Source organism: Diceros bicornis, chromosome 25 (genome assembly GCF_020826845.1).
Source record: "Diceros bicornis minor isolate mBicDic1 chromosome 25, mDicBic1.mat.cur, whole genome shotgun sequence".
In the NCBI taxonomy this organism is placed as follows: Eukaryota; Metazoa; Chordata; class Mammalia; order Perissodactyla; family Rhinocerotidae; genus Diceros; species Diceros bicornis.
In genome coordinates this window covers 11,314,228-11,326,546 of record NC_080764.1, presented here as the reverse complement: position 1 = coordinate 11,326,546, position 12,319 = coordinate 11,314,228, and the positions used below count along the sequence as shown (strand labels likewise).

General features: G+C 45.1%; 1 protein-coding gene across 3 annotated transcripts in view; it reads right to left on the bottom strand.

The window, feature by feature from the left end:
* Nucleotides 1–12,319, bottom strand: part of FAM227A (family with sequence similarity 227 member A) — a 96,276-nt gene that overhangs the window by 51,232 nt on the left and 32,725 nt on the right. For all 3 annotated transcript variants that reach the window (XM_058568357.1, XM_058568359.1, XM_058568358.1), the window contains 3 exons: nucleotides 10,694–10,817; nucleotides 5,164–5,271; nucleotides 1,551–1,630 (listed from right to left, as the gene is read on the bottom strand). In XM_058568357.1, coding sequence (XP_058424340.1) covers nucleotides 1,551–1,630; nucleotides 5,164–5,271; nucleotides 10,694–10,817 — 312 coding nt within the window. The remainder of the gene's footprint in view (nucleotides 1–1,550; nucleotides 1,631–5,163; nucleotides 5,272–10,693; nucleotides 10,818–12,319) is intronic.

Below are 12,319 nucleotides of genomic sequence, written 5' to 3'. Positions count from 1 at the left end.
AATAGTGGGACTGCCAGTCCTAAGAACATCCATTTCCAAATTCTCGAATTTCCTTACAGGCTGTTTTTCTAAAACTGATCGTCCTGAGAACGTGCAGGTGTTGGCAGTGGCCCTTATCCCATTTTACAAAAGAAGGGCACACCCTTCACCTGTCCCAAACTTCCCTCTGGTGAATGCTCCAGGGTGGAAACACCCCCAACTCTGCACCAGACAAAGGGAGAGGGCTGTTCTAACAATGGATCAAGCTTCTTATGCTACTTGTTAAGGATGAAGCATGGCATTAGAGATGGGGATGGTGGTCTAGAGCTTAAAGATGAGTGGGGAGACAGCTGTGATCAGAGTAATGCCTGAATGACTACATAAGTACTCTGAAGGACAGGGATATGAGCGCACAGAACAAGGGGCTGAGTCCAGACCAGGGTCAAGACAGCTGACCCTGAGGACCAGGGCCTCAGCTGAGATGGAAGGATGAGTATGTATCCCACAAGCCAGGGGTGGCAAACTTCTGCAAAGAGCTAGAAAGTAAATGCTTTCAGTTTTGCAGGCCATAAAGTCTCTATAACGACCACTCAACTCTGCCGTTGCAAGATAGTTGAAGACAGGAGTCAACCAGTGACCATAACTGTGTGCCAGTAAAGCTTTATTTACAAAAACAGGCAGTGAAAGGCCTCATTCATAGTTTGCCTGGACAATTATTTTTTCCAGCTCTCTGGAAAAAATGGGCCTTGATGGGTAGCATTTGGCCAGCTTCATGCTACCAGTGGGAGGAGATGCTGACAGTGAGGATGGCAGTGGTGGAGGGCGCTTACCTGGGACAAGAGGACCGGCAGGTACAGAGGCCGGGTATTGGTACGGACTGTGGTGTCTACAAGGAACCGAAAGAAGGTCCTACAGCAGGAGCTCCGCGAGCCCCAGAGGTGGAGAAGGGGCTGGCCCGACCTGGCAGGGCCGCACAGGTCAGTCTACCCCCAAGACAAGAGGAAGCCTTCTGCGGTTTGCAAGGTGTTTTTCATTTGGGCTGGGAGGAGGGTGTTTAGGGTGGGGGGGGGGGGGTGTAGGGCAGGGCCAGGTGGAGACGGGATGACATAATTAGACCTGTATTTTGAAAGGACAGCAGGAGTTCAAAGAGCCCGAGGGAGACTGGAGCCCAGTGCAGTAGTGACGGTGGATCAGACTGGGGCATCGGGAGTGGAAGGGAGAGGAGTGGTGGCGGGAAGTTCGGAGAAGGCAACATGAGCAGGGCAGAGGAGCCAGCAGGCGTCAGGACCACAGCCAGGGTCAGGCTTGCCGTGAGGATCAATGTGGAGAAGATATAAACGCACCTTGTGCCGCAGCCTCCTCTTAAAGAGTGGTTCCTCTCCTCCCTCCTTCCAATCACAGCATGCCTGTGGCTGCCCTTTAGTGCTCCACTCATCCGTGGAGATCTGGAGGACTACCAGGTCCCCTCCCCGAGATGGTGGGCAGGGAGCACAGAGATGTGGAGCCAACCACGGGAAGTCATTGAAGCTTATGGGGCTCCAAAGGGTCCGGGTCTGTGCCTCCCCACTCACCTGACGGCAGTGGACTTTGCTGCTCTGGGTGGACTTCTCGGAGAAGCATCTCTTAGAAGTGGGGAAAGAAAACTCCCTTCCTAGGGAAGAGAAAAAATTGTTCTTCAGTTCCTTCTGGTCTTGGGGGGGGGGGTGACACTACAGACCAGGAGCTTTGAGACAGCCCCCTCCGTGGAGACAACAGCAACTACAAGAGGACCGTCCTCAGGCAAGCCAGAGCTTCTCTGTCATTCCACCTGCTGAGTAACCTCGGGCAAGTCACCTAACCCACAGGAAAAAGAAAATACTGGCTTCAAAAGAAGAACAAAAAACCCAGAACCCTGCAAAACTGAAATGAATAAATTTTGGATTAAACGCTTAAAAAAGTAATCTATCAATCTCATAAGATGTTAAATTTAGTATTCATTGAAATGTCACCATGGGAACCACAGTGGGGCAGAGAGGCAAGGGCCCAGCAGCCTGCCTCCTCATCCAAGAAACCAACCAGAGGGAGGAGGCCTCAAGGGAGGGGGCTCCTGAACCACCTTGCCCTCCGCCACTGCCCATCCTCTTTCTGCTCTTTTCCGCTGGTACCTAAGAGGGATGGTGTTTGTTTAAACAAGGGTGGCTCTCCTACCCCCAACCCTGCTAACTCCTCCAGCACACCTTTCTCTCTGTCAGGGCGAGGCTTTTAGAATGAGCCACACTCTGTCTTCACTTCTGCATCACTTCCCCTGAAATCGGATGGAAACAGCTTTCTCAAAGTTCACCAACGGGGGTTTCTTTTGGGAGATGATGAGAATGCTTTGAAATTAAATAGTGGTGATAGCTGCAAAACTTTGTGAATATACTAAAAACCATTGAATTATACACTTTAAAAGGGTAAATTTTATATATGAATTATGTCTCAATAAAACTGATGTATAGATAAAGATCACCAACAACCTAACTGCAAGATTCCCTGGCTTCTAGGCCTCGCTCTGTGGTCCTCTCTGCAGTGGCTGGCACTGTGGACCGTCTCTCAGGGGAGCCCCACCTTGGCTGCCCTGGCCCTGCTCTCTCTGGGCTCCTCCTGCCTCTCTGAGTCTCTTCTTCTGCCTCCTGCATGTAGGTCTCCAAGGCTCTGACCTCAACTCCCTCGTCTTCTCCCTCCTTTGATATTCTCATCTAGGGATAACTTGAACGAGCACATCTATTTGAATAAATTCTCAATTGAGAGTCCTAGCCCTGACCTCTCCCCTAAAAGCGTCACCAACGTCCTCTTGGACATCTCCACCCGGACGTTCCATTGTTTCCTCTAATTTATCATATCTAAAATTGAACTTATGGCCTTTCTCCACAGACCTGATCCTCCTCTTGACTTCCTAGTCCTAAACGGCATATCTGCAAATGCTGGCTGCTAGATGCTTACAGTTGCTTTGAATCTGGAACCTTTCCCTGCTCCAGCCTCTTCCTGGCCTGAGCTACTGTGCTTGAAGGGCTCTTGGATTTCTATGAGATTCCATCTTCCTTATGGCCTCATATCCATCTTCACAACTGTGCAGAAAAGTGTTAACACAGCAATCCTGATTGCTGTCCTTGAAAAGTCCTGCCTGCCTAAGGCTGGCCCTTGGCTGGCATCCAGGGACTTGGTTTTTGGGAAGGTTCCCACCACTAACTGATAAGAGTGGCTCACTGTGTCTAAACCATTTGTACAAACAATACAGTTTACGCAGAATACCTGATTTCCTTTTGGGAGTCTGGAATCTGGGTATGTGCCAGGCAGGGAGCACCTGTGTGATCAGCCCCTAGTGAGAACCCTGGGCACTAAGTCTCTAACGAGCTTCCCTGGTGGGCACAGTTCACACGTGTTGGCACAACTCCTTGCTGGAGGACTGAGCGGGTCCTGTGTGACTCCACTGGGAGAGACTCTGGGGAGCCTGTGCCAAGGTTGTCTGGACTTTGCCCCAGGCACTTCTTCCCCTGGTAGATTGTGCTTTGTGTGCTTTCTCTGCAACAAATCACAGCTGTGGGTCCTGTGAGCACTGCTAGGGAATTACAGAGCCTGAGTGTGGTCTTGGAGACAATTCCCCCACCCTTGTTTATGCAGGTTCCTAGCCTTCAGAGAGAGGGTCTTTAGGGGGCTCCTCACTCAGCAAGGAACCTTTTAGGCAGCCTGCTAGCAGCTCTGCCAGGGCCCCTCCAGGGACAGGAAGCTCACTATGGCACAAGACAGCACTGCCTCTTAGGGGGTCTCCCTCCTTTCCGCCCAGTGCCCTTAGTCTCCCTCAGGGCATCAGATTGAGGGAGGAGCTTGGTTTAACTGGCCAGAGAGACCAAAGACTGACAAAAGCCTGAGGCTGATTGGCCTGTCTGGGCAAAATCCCAGCTCCCCACTGTGCTGGGGAACCCTGGGCACAGGAACTTCTGTGCACCTCAGTTCCTGCTGCATGATGGGGATAACAGGATCCCTCATAAGGTTGGTCGGGGGGGATGAAACAAAACAAGTCAAACAGTGGCTGGTGCAGAGAACAAGTCACTATGCGTTAGCATTACTTTGATTGTTAATTGGATTACAGCTATGTGCCCAGACTCATATTCTTTGACAATATGAATTGTTTTTGCCATATTTAAGGAAAAAATAATCTTCTCACTCTTACCCCCCATCTCCAAAGGGTCTTGGATGTTGCTAAGGGGTTCGATTAGCCGGATGTTGTCTGCCCCCGGGTCCTGTTAATCATTAGAGACAAGGCTTTGCTGCATCCCTGGGGTGCCCCATAAAAGAGGCAGACATCCCCTAGCAGAAGAAAATACCCAAATATCCCAAGACTGTGTCTCTGTGGCTTTGCAATCCTAAGTTTGAATCCTGCCACCCACGGGCTGGTTACCCATCACAGTCCTCTCACTGCTGCCATGAGGAACGCCTCTCTGTTCCCCTCATGCCTCTGGGTCTTCTCTCACGCTGTTCCCTCTGCCTGGAACAGCAGTCCTCCCCTTCACCTGCCTAAAACACACATCCTTCAGATCTCAGCTTAAATGCCACTTACTGACCCTCTCAGGGCTGGACTGGGTGCCCATCCCCGTGCTGCCTCAGCACCCCGTATTCTCCATCACAGTGCTCAATCCACTGCAGTCTAATTGCGTTGCCTGCATTTCCCAGTAGACTGCACAGCGGGGCTGCGCTTGCCCCCACACCGTGTTCCTAGTGTTTATTTCGCACAGTGCCAGGCACCCAGTGCTCTTTACATGTCTGTTGAGTGGAATAAGAAAGCTGGCCTTGGCAAAGTGGCTCTCTGAACTCTAGTTTCCTCATCTGTGAAGTAGATTTGTGCGTACTTCAGCTAGTTGTTGTGAGGATTAAATTAAAAGGAGAAAGAGCCCAGCACGGTGCCTGGCACCCAGTAGACCCCTATAACTGGCACCTACGACTATAATATAGAATCCCACCCCCACATCCCAACAATTATGCTGCGCTGACTCTACCTACAGTCCCTAAGCATTCACATTTCACTCATGAAATGTCTGGTGGCTAGTTAAGGCGTATGTGAGAGAACCGGGCCTGAGGACTTCAGTACTAAGGCCTTCCCTGCCCTAACTAGATGGCGGCTGGTGTGGCCAGCGCAAAGGCGGCAGACGGCCCTAAGTGGTTCCTTACCCTTTATCAGTCTTCTTCTCTGCAACAGTAATTCTTCTCTTCGGAATCTCTCTGGATCCAGTTCCGAGTAGTTCCAGCTGTTATAGCTCTCTGGGCAAGGATATATACCTAAGAGGGAGTCAAGAGTGATAATGAAAACTTCCACAGAAGAGAATGGGAGGCAGAAAACGGAAGACAGAGGCCTCGGAGATGCCCCTGCTGGTTCTGGGGAGGGTGGGCCTCCAGCATTAGCCCCCCAACACTGGCCTTGTGGCCTTGGACAGTCACCCCCTCTCTAGGAGGCTTTGGTTTCTTCATCTGGAAAATGGAGATGGTGATGCCCACCCTGCCCCCCTGACAGCTGGGTGTGAGGATCAGATCACCATGGACATGTGAGCGTGTGACGCGCTATACAGACGTGAAGGCATTATAGTTATTTGTTTTCCTGTCCATCTCCTCTGCTCTCACTGGACTCTGAGCTCCTGGAGGGCAGGGGCTGGGTCTTATTCATCTTTGCATCTCCAGAGCTTAGTGTTGAACCTGGCACATAATAAAGAGGTACTTAGTAAGTGTTTGTTCAACATATTATCACACTTAGTACCAGAAATGGGTTTGCCCTAAATATCTGATGGTCATGCTTTTAGGGCTAATGCTTTTCTTTAGAGGAAATCATGTGTTTCAAAGTCTTGGCTTCTTAGAACCTGAACTCTCAGACATTATAGGGACCCCTCTGTCTCCCTCAGTTCTTTGGTTTAGAAAGGAAAAGACCAAGGATTACTTGAGAAATTTGAGCCCCTATGCAAAGCTGCTATTCTACTGGACAAAGTAAGAGGACAGAAAGTTTATTACTGGTATGAATCAGGAGGAGGTACAGCCTTGGACAAAAAGGGGAATAGGAAGGAGGAACAGAAAGAAAAGAGTCAGAGAATAGGAGGCAGGATGGCACAGTGGTTGAAGACTTAGCTTTGCAGTGGGACAGCCTGGATCTGAATGCCTGCTCTCCCATTTGTTTGCTGTTGGACTTCTCTGATCCTGTGTATGTTAAGAGGATTAAATGAGTGTGCAGAAAGGAGTTAACATAGCAGGCCCAAGATTGCTGGCCTTAGAAAAGGCCTGCTTGCAAGGTTGGCCCTTGGCTGGTAAACATTTCCTTACCCTGATATAAAACTTTCCCTAACTACCTAGAAGAAATGGAGAAATTCCTAGAAATATACAACCTACCAAGACTGAATCATGAAGAAATAGGAAACTTGAACAAATAATGAGTAAGGAGATTGAATCAGTAATCAAAAACCACCCAAACAAAGAAAAGCCCGGACCAGATGGCTTCACAGATGAATACTACCAAACATTTAAAGAAGAATTAACTTCAATCCTCCTCAAACTCTTCCAAAAAACTGAAGAGGAAGGAACACTCCCAAATTCATTTTAGGAGGCCAGCGTTATCCTGATATCAAAGCCAGATGAGGACACCACAAGAAAAGAAAACTACAGGCCAATATCCCTGATGAATATAGATGCAAAAATTCTCAACAAAATACTAGCAAACCAAACTCAACAGCACATTAAAAGGATCATGCATCATGATCAAGTGGGATTTACCCCTGGGATGCAAGGATGATTTAACACACACAAATCAATAAATGTGATACACCACATTAATAGAATGAAAGATAAAAATCATATGATCATCTCAATAGATGCAGAAAAAGCATCTGACAAAATTCAACACCATTTCATGGTAAAAATTCTTAACAAAGTGGATACAGAAGGAACATACCTCAACATAATAAAGGCCATATATGACAGGCCCAGAGCTAATATCATACTCAACAGTGAAAGGTTGACAGCTTTTCCTCTAAGATCAGGAAGAAGACAAGGGTGCCCACTTCTCACAACTCCTATTCAAAATAGTACTGGAAGTCAGAGCAATTAGGCAAGAAAAAGAAATAAAAGGCATCCAAATCTGAAAGGAAGAAGTAAAGTTGTCCCTGTTCACTGATGACATGATCTTGTATATAGAAAAACCTAAACACTCCACCAAAAAACTGTTAGAACTAATAAATTCAGTCAAGTTTCAGGATATAAAATCAACATAAAAAAATCAGTTGTGTTTCTATACACTAACAATAAACTATCTGAAAAAGAAATATAGAAAATAACCCCATTTACAACATCAAAAACAATAAAAGACTTAGGAATAAATTTAACCAAGAAAGTGAAAGATCTATATATTGAAAACTATAAGACACTGATGAAAGAAATGGAAGAAGACACAAAGAAGTGGAAAGATACCCCATGTTCATGGATTGGAAGAGTTAATATTGTCAAAATGTTCATGCTATCTAAAGACATCTATAGATTCAATGCAATCTCTCTCAAAATTCCAATGGTGTATTTCACAGAAATAGAAAAAAAGTTCTAAAATTTGTATGGATCCACAAAAGAACCCAAATAGCCAAAGCAATCTTGAAAAAGAACAAAGTAGGGGCTGGCCCAGTGGCATAGTGGTTAAGTTTGCGCACTCCACTTGGGTGGCCTGGGGTATGGGGGTTCAGATCCCGGGTGTGGACCTACACCACTCATCAAGCCATGCTGTGGTGGCCTCCCACATACAAAATAGAGGAAGATGGGCACAGACGTTAGCTCAGGGACAATCTTCCTCAAGCAAAAAGAGGAAGATTGGCAACAGATGTTAGCTCAGGGCCAATCTTCCTCACCAAAAAAGAAAAAAAGAAAGAGAACAAAGCTGGAGGCATCACACTCTCTGATTTTAAACTATATCACAAAGCTATAGAAACCAAAACTGTATGGTACTGGCATAAAAACAGACACATAGATCAATAAAACAGAATTGAGAGCCCAGAAATAAACCCACGCATATCCAGTCAATTAATATTTGACAATGGAGCTAAGGATACTCAATGGAGAAAGGATAGTCTCTTCAATAAATGGTGTTGGGAAAACTGGACAGCCACATACAAAGGAATGAAACTGGACCCCTATCTTACACCACTCACAAAAATTAACTCGAAATGGATTAAGGGCTTAAATGTGAGATCTGAAACCATAAAACTCCTGGAAGAAAATACAGGGAAAAGCTCTTTGATGTGAGTCTTGGCAATGATTTTTTGGATATGACACCAAAAGCATGAGCAACAAAGCAAAAATCAACAAGCGGTCCTACATCCAACTAAAAAGTTTCTGCACAGGAAAAGAAACAACAAAATGAAAAGGCAACCTATGGAATGAGAAAAAATATTTGCAAATCATATATCTGATAAGGGGTTAATATCCAAAGTATATAAGGAACTCATAGAACTCAATGGCAAAAACACAAATAGCCTGATTAAAAAGCGGGCAAAGGACCTGAACAGACATTTTCCAAAGAAGACATACAGATGGCCAACAGGCACATGAAAGGTGCTCAACATCACTCATCATCAGGGAAATGCAAATCAAAACCACAATGAGATATCACCTCTCACCTGTCAGAATGGCTATTATCAAAAAGACAAGAGATGGGCTGGCCCGGTGGTGTAGTGGTTAAGTTTATGCGCTCAGCTTTGGCAGCCCGGGGTTCACAGGTTTGGATCCTGGGCACGGACCTAAGCACCGCTCACCAAGCCATGCTGTGGTGGCCTCCCACATACAAAATAGAGGAAGATGGGCACAGACGTTAGCTCAGGGACAATCTTCCTCAAGCAAAAAGAGGAAGATTGGCAACAGATGTTAGCTCAGGGATAATCTTCCTCACAAAAAAAAAAAAAATGAGAGATAACAAATGCTGGCAAGGATGTGGGGAAAAAAAGGAGCCCTTGTGCACTGTTGGTGGGAATGTAAATTGGTGTAGCCACTATGGAAAACAGTAAGAAAATTCCTCAAAAAATTAAAAATAGAACTACAATATGATGCAGGAATCTCACTTCTGGATATATACTCAAAGGAAATGAAATCATTATCTCAAAGAGATATCTGCACTCCCACGTCCACTGCAGAACTATTCACAGTAGCCAAGACACGGAAACAACCTAAGTGTCCATCAACAGATAAAGAAAATGCAGTATATATACACAATGGAATATTATTCAGTCATAAAAAAAAGGAAATTCTGCCATTTGTGACAACAAGGATGGACCTTGAGGACATTATGGTAAGTGAAATAAGCCAGACAGAGAAACACAAATACTGTATAATCTCACTTATGTGTGGAATCTAAAAAAGCTGAACTCACAGAAGCAGAGAGTAAAATGGTGTTTGCCAGGTGCTAGCAGGGTGGAGGAAATGAGGAGATGTTGGTCAAAGGGTATAAACTTCTAGTAATAGGAGGAACAAATTCTGGGGCTCTTACGTACAGCATGGTGACTATAGCTAACAATACTGCATTACATACTTCAAAGTTGTTATGAGAGTAAATCTTAAATGTTCTCACCATAGCAACAACAAAATGGTAATTATGTGAGGTGAAGGATGTGTTAACTAAGCTTATTGTGGTAAACATTTTGCAATATACACATGTATCAAATCATCACATTCTACATCTTAAACTTATACAGTGTTATACATCAATTACATCTCAACATATCTGGGGGGAAATTTTTCCCTGACAACAGCGGCTCATTGTGCTTAGACTGTTTGTAAAACAAGGTGGCTTATGCTAAATACCTGCTTTCCTGGAAGTTGGGTACATGACAGAGGTGTCTATGTGACCAGCCTTCAATAAAAACCTTGGGCGCTGCTCCTCTAATGGGCTTCCCTGGGCAGAAACGTCACACGTTGCTACATTTTCATCCCAGAGGGACTGCATAACCCCTCATGGGAGGGAGCGAGCATAAGAAAGCCTACACATGACCAACCCTGCCTGTCTTTCCCCTAAAGATCTGGCCGGGTAGCCTTACTATGTCTCTATAAGAAGTCTTAGCCATGAATATAACAATACGCTGAGATGTGTGAGTTCTCCGAGCAAACCTCCTAATGTGGGAGTGATCTTGGAGACTCCCAACACAGCAGGAAATGTAAAAGTGCTTACTTAACATAGTACCGAGGACACAGGAACCTCTCAATAAATAGTAGCTTTTAATGACCTTAGAAAATGTCTGCGTTGAGATTGGGGAAGTGGGGAAGGAGACTGAAAAGCAAACTGGCACTGTGTGTGCTGCAGGGAGAGGGGACCATGGTTGGGCCACTTGGGGTCACAGGGCAGGTGGAAGGGTAGGATTATCTGACCGGCACACTGCTTTTGGGTTCCTGAGTTCTGGGTCCATCAGCCCATAGCACAAGGCTAACTAATAGGGCTGTGCTGAAACCTGCTCCCTGCAGATGCAGCTGGGCACAAAAGAGCGATTTGGAAGGTCTCAGAACTGTTTCGAAGAAGCAGGAAAATCGGGACTCCTTGGGGCTCTAACCGCACACTTCACTTTCTTGAACGTCAAGGAGAGAAAAGGACAACTGTCCCCGTGAACGGTGTGATGGCAAACAATGACATACCTAGGCTCCGGTGGAAAAGGCGTTTCCGGAATTGCTTTCCCAGGAGAAAGCAGCCACTTCTTACCTGAAATCCACAGGCTCATCGTGTTACAGATCGCAGACTTGAATTCATGCGTGTTGAACCAGGACTGCGGGAAGCAGCAACAGAAGCTGGTGTACAGGGCTTTACTCAGAAGTGATGGCAACCTCTAGGGGGCAAGCAGAGCTCGGGCAACGTTCTGGACACTTCCACACCCAGAAAAGAACCCCTGACTTCAGAAAGAATCTGTCATGAAACTCTCTACCCAACACTGTCTGCCTTCCTCGCCACGAGGAGGTGCTTTCCATCTGCAGCTGCCCCCCATCTCAGCGGACTCCTCACCTTACCTGGGACCACTCCTCAAACATCACGCTATGCTATGTGTGGCCAGCAACCTCCCCCTTCCCCAGCTGCTCTGAACGTGGTCTGTGGCTCAGCCCCTTCCACAACCTGGTCAAACAGTAACCCAGAAGATGACAAGATACATTTGACCTACCATCTCTCTGTCTCCCAGAGAAAATAGTCAGTACTACTTACTATTTTTTTTCCTATGCACAGGTCGTTCTCTTGTTGCTTCTTAACTATGGTTGAGCTCAAATTATACACTTATATCTGGCTTTATTCATTTAACGTTATAACATAAGCACTTCTCCGGGTTGTTATAAACTCTTTGGGATTTTTTTTTTTTCCTATAGTGACCTTCATAATATTGTGCTGAGTGGACATATCAAAATTTATTTAAACATCCCCCATGGGTGGATATTGTCTTGTTTCTAAGATTTTGCATTACAAACCATGGGGAATAATTATTTTTATTTATTAAGCTATCTCAGTGTCTGGCACATAGTAGGCCAGATTTGTTGAATGCATGAATCAAAGTAGCTTTTCCTGTATATTAGATTATGTCCTCCAGAAGACAGTGTAATAATAGTAATTATAGCAGCTATGATATATTAGGGGCTTATTATATACTGGGCGGTATGTCAGATGCCTTATAAACATCATCTCATTTAATACCTAGGACAAGTCAGTGAGAGAGGCATTACTATCCCCACTTTATGGATGATGAAACTGAGACACAGAAAGCCTAAGTGACTTGTTAAGCAGACACTTAATTAGTAAAAGTGCCTTTCAGTATAATTGTACCAATTCAGACCCTCACAGTGCCATTTCCCTAAATCCTTCACAACCCTGGGAATCACACTCTTTAACCTATGCAATCTAGCAGGTAAAAAGGGGTATTGAATGATTATTGTTTTAATTTCTACTTTTGATTATTGTTAAGGGTGAACTTTTTTTCCCTTTTGTATTTCCCCGGGTGAATTTCTGGTTTATATACTTTGTCCATTGGTCTATGAGGTGTTTCATTTTTTCTTATCGATTTGTAAGAGTTCTTTATGTTGTGTGACATATATGCTACCAGATACATTTGACTATACATTTTGCATAGTTTTGCCTTTGCCTTTTGACTGTAGTAATTTAAATAATTTATATAGTTAAATTGATCAGTCTTTTCCTTTATGGTTACTTCCTTGGGATCATATTTAGAAAGTCCTTCTCCACCCTCAAATCATGTGAATATTCACTTATATTTTCTTCTAGCAATCCTTTTAGTACATATATTTACACACATATAAAAATATATATGTATATTCATACTTTTAATTTTAA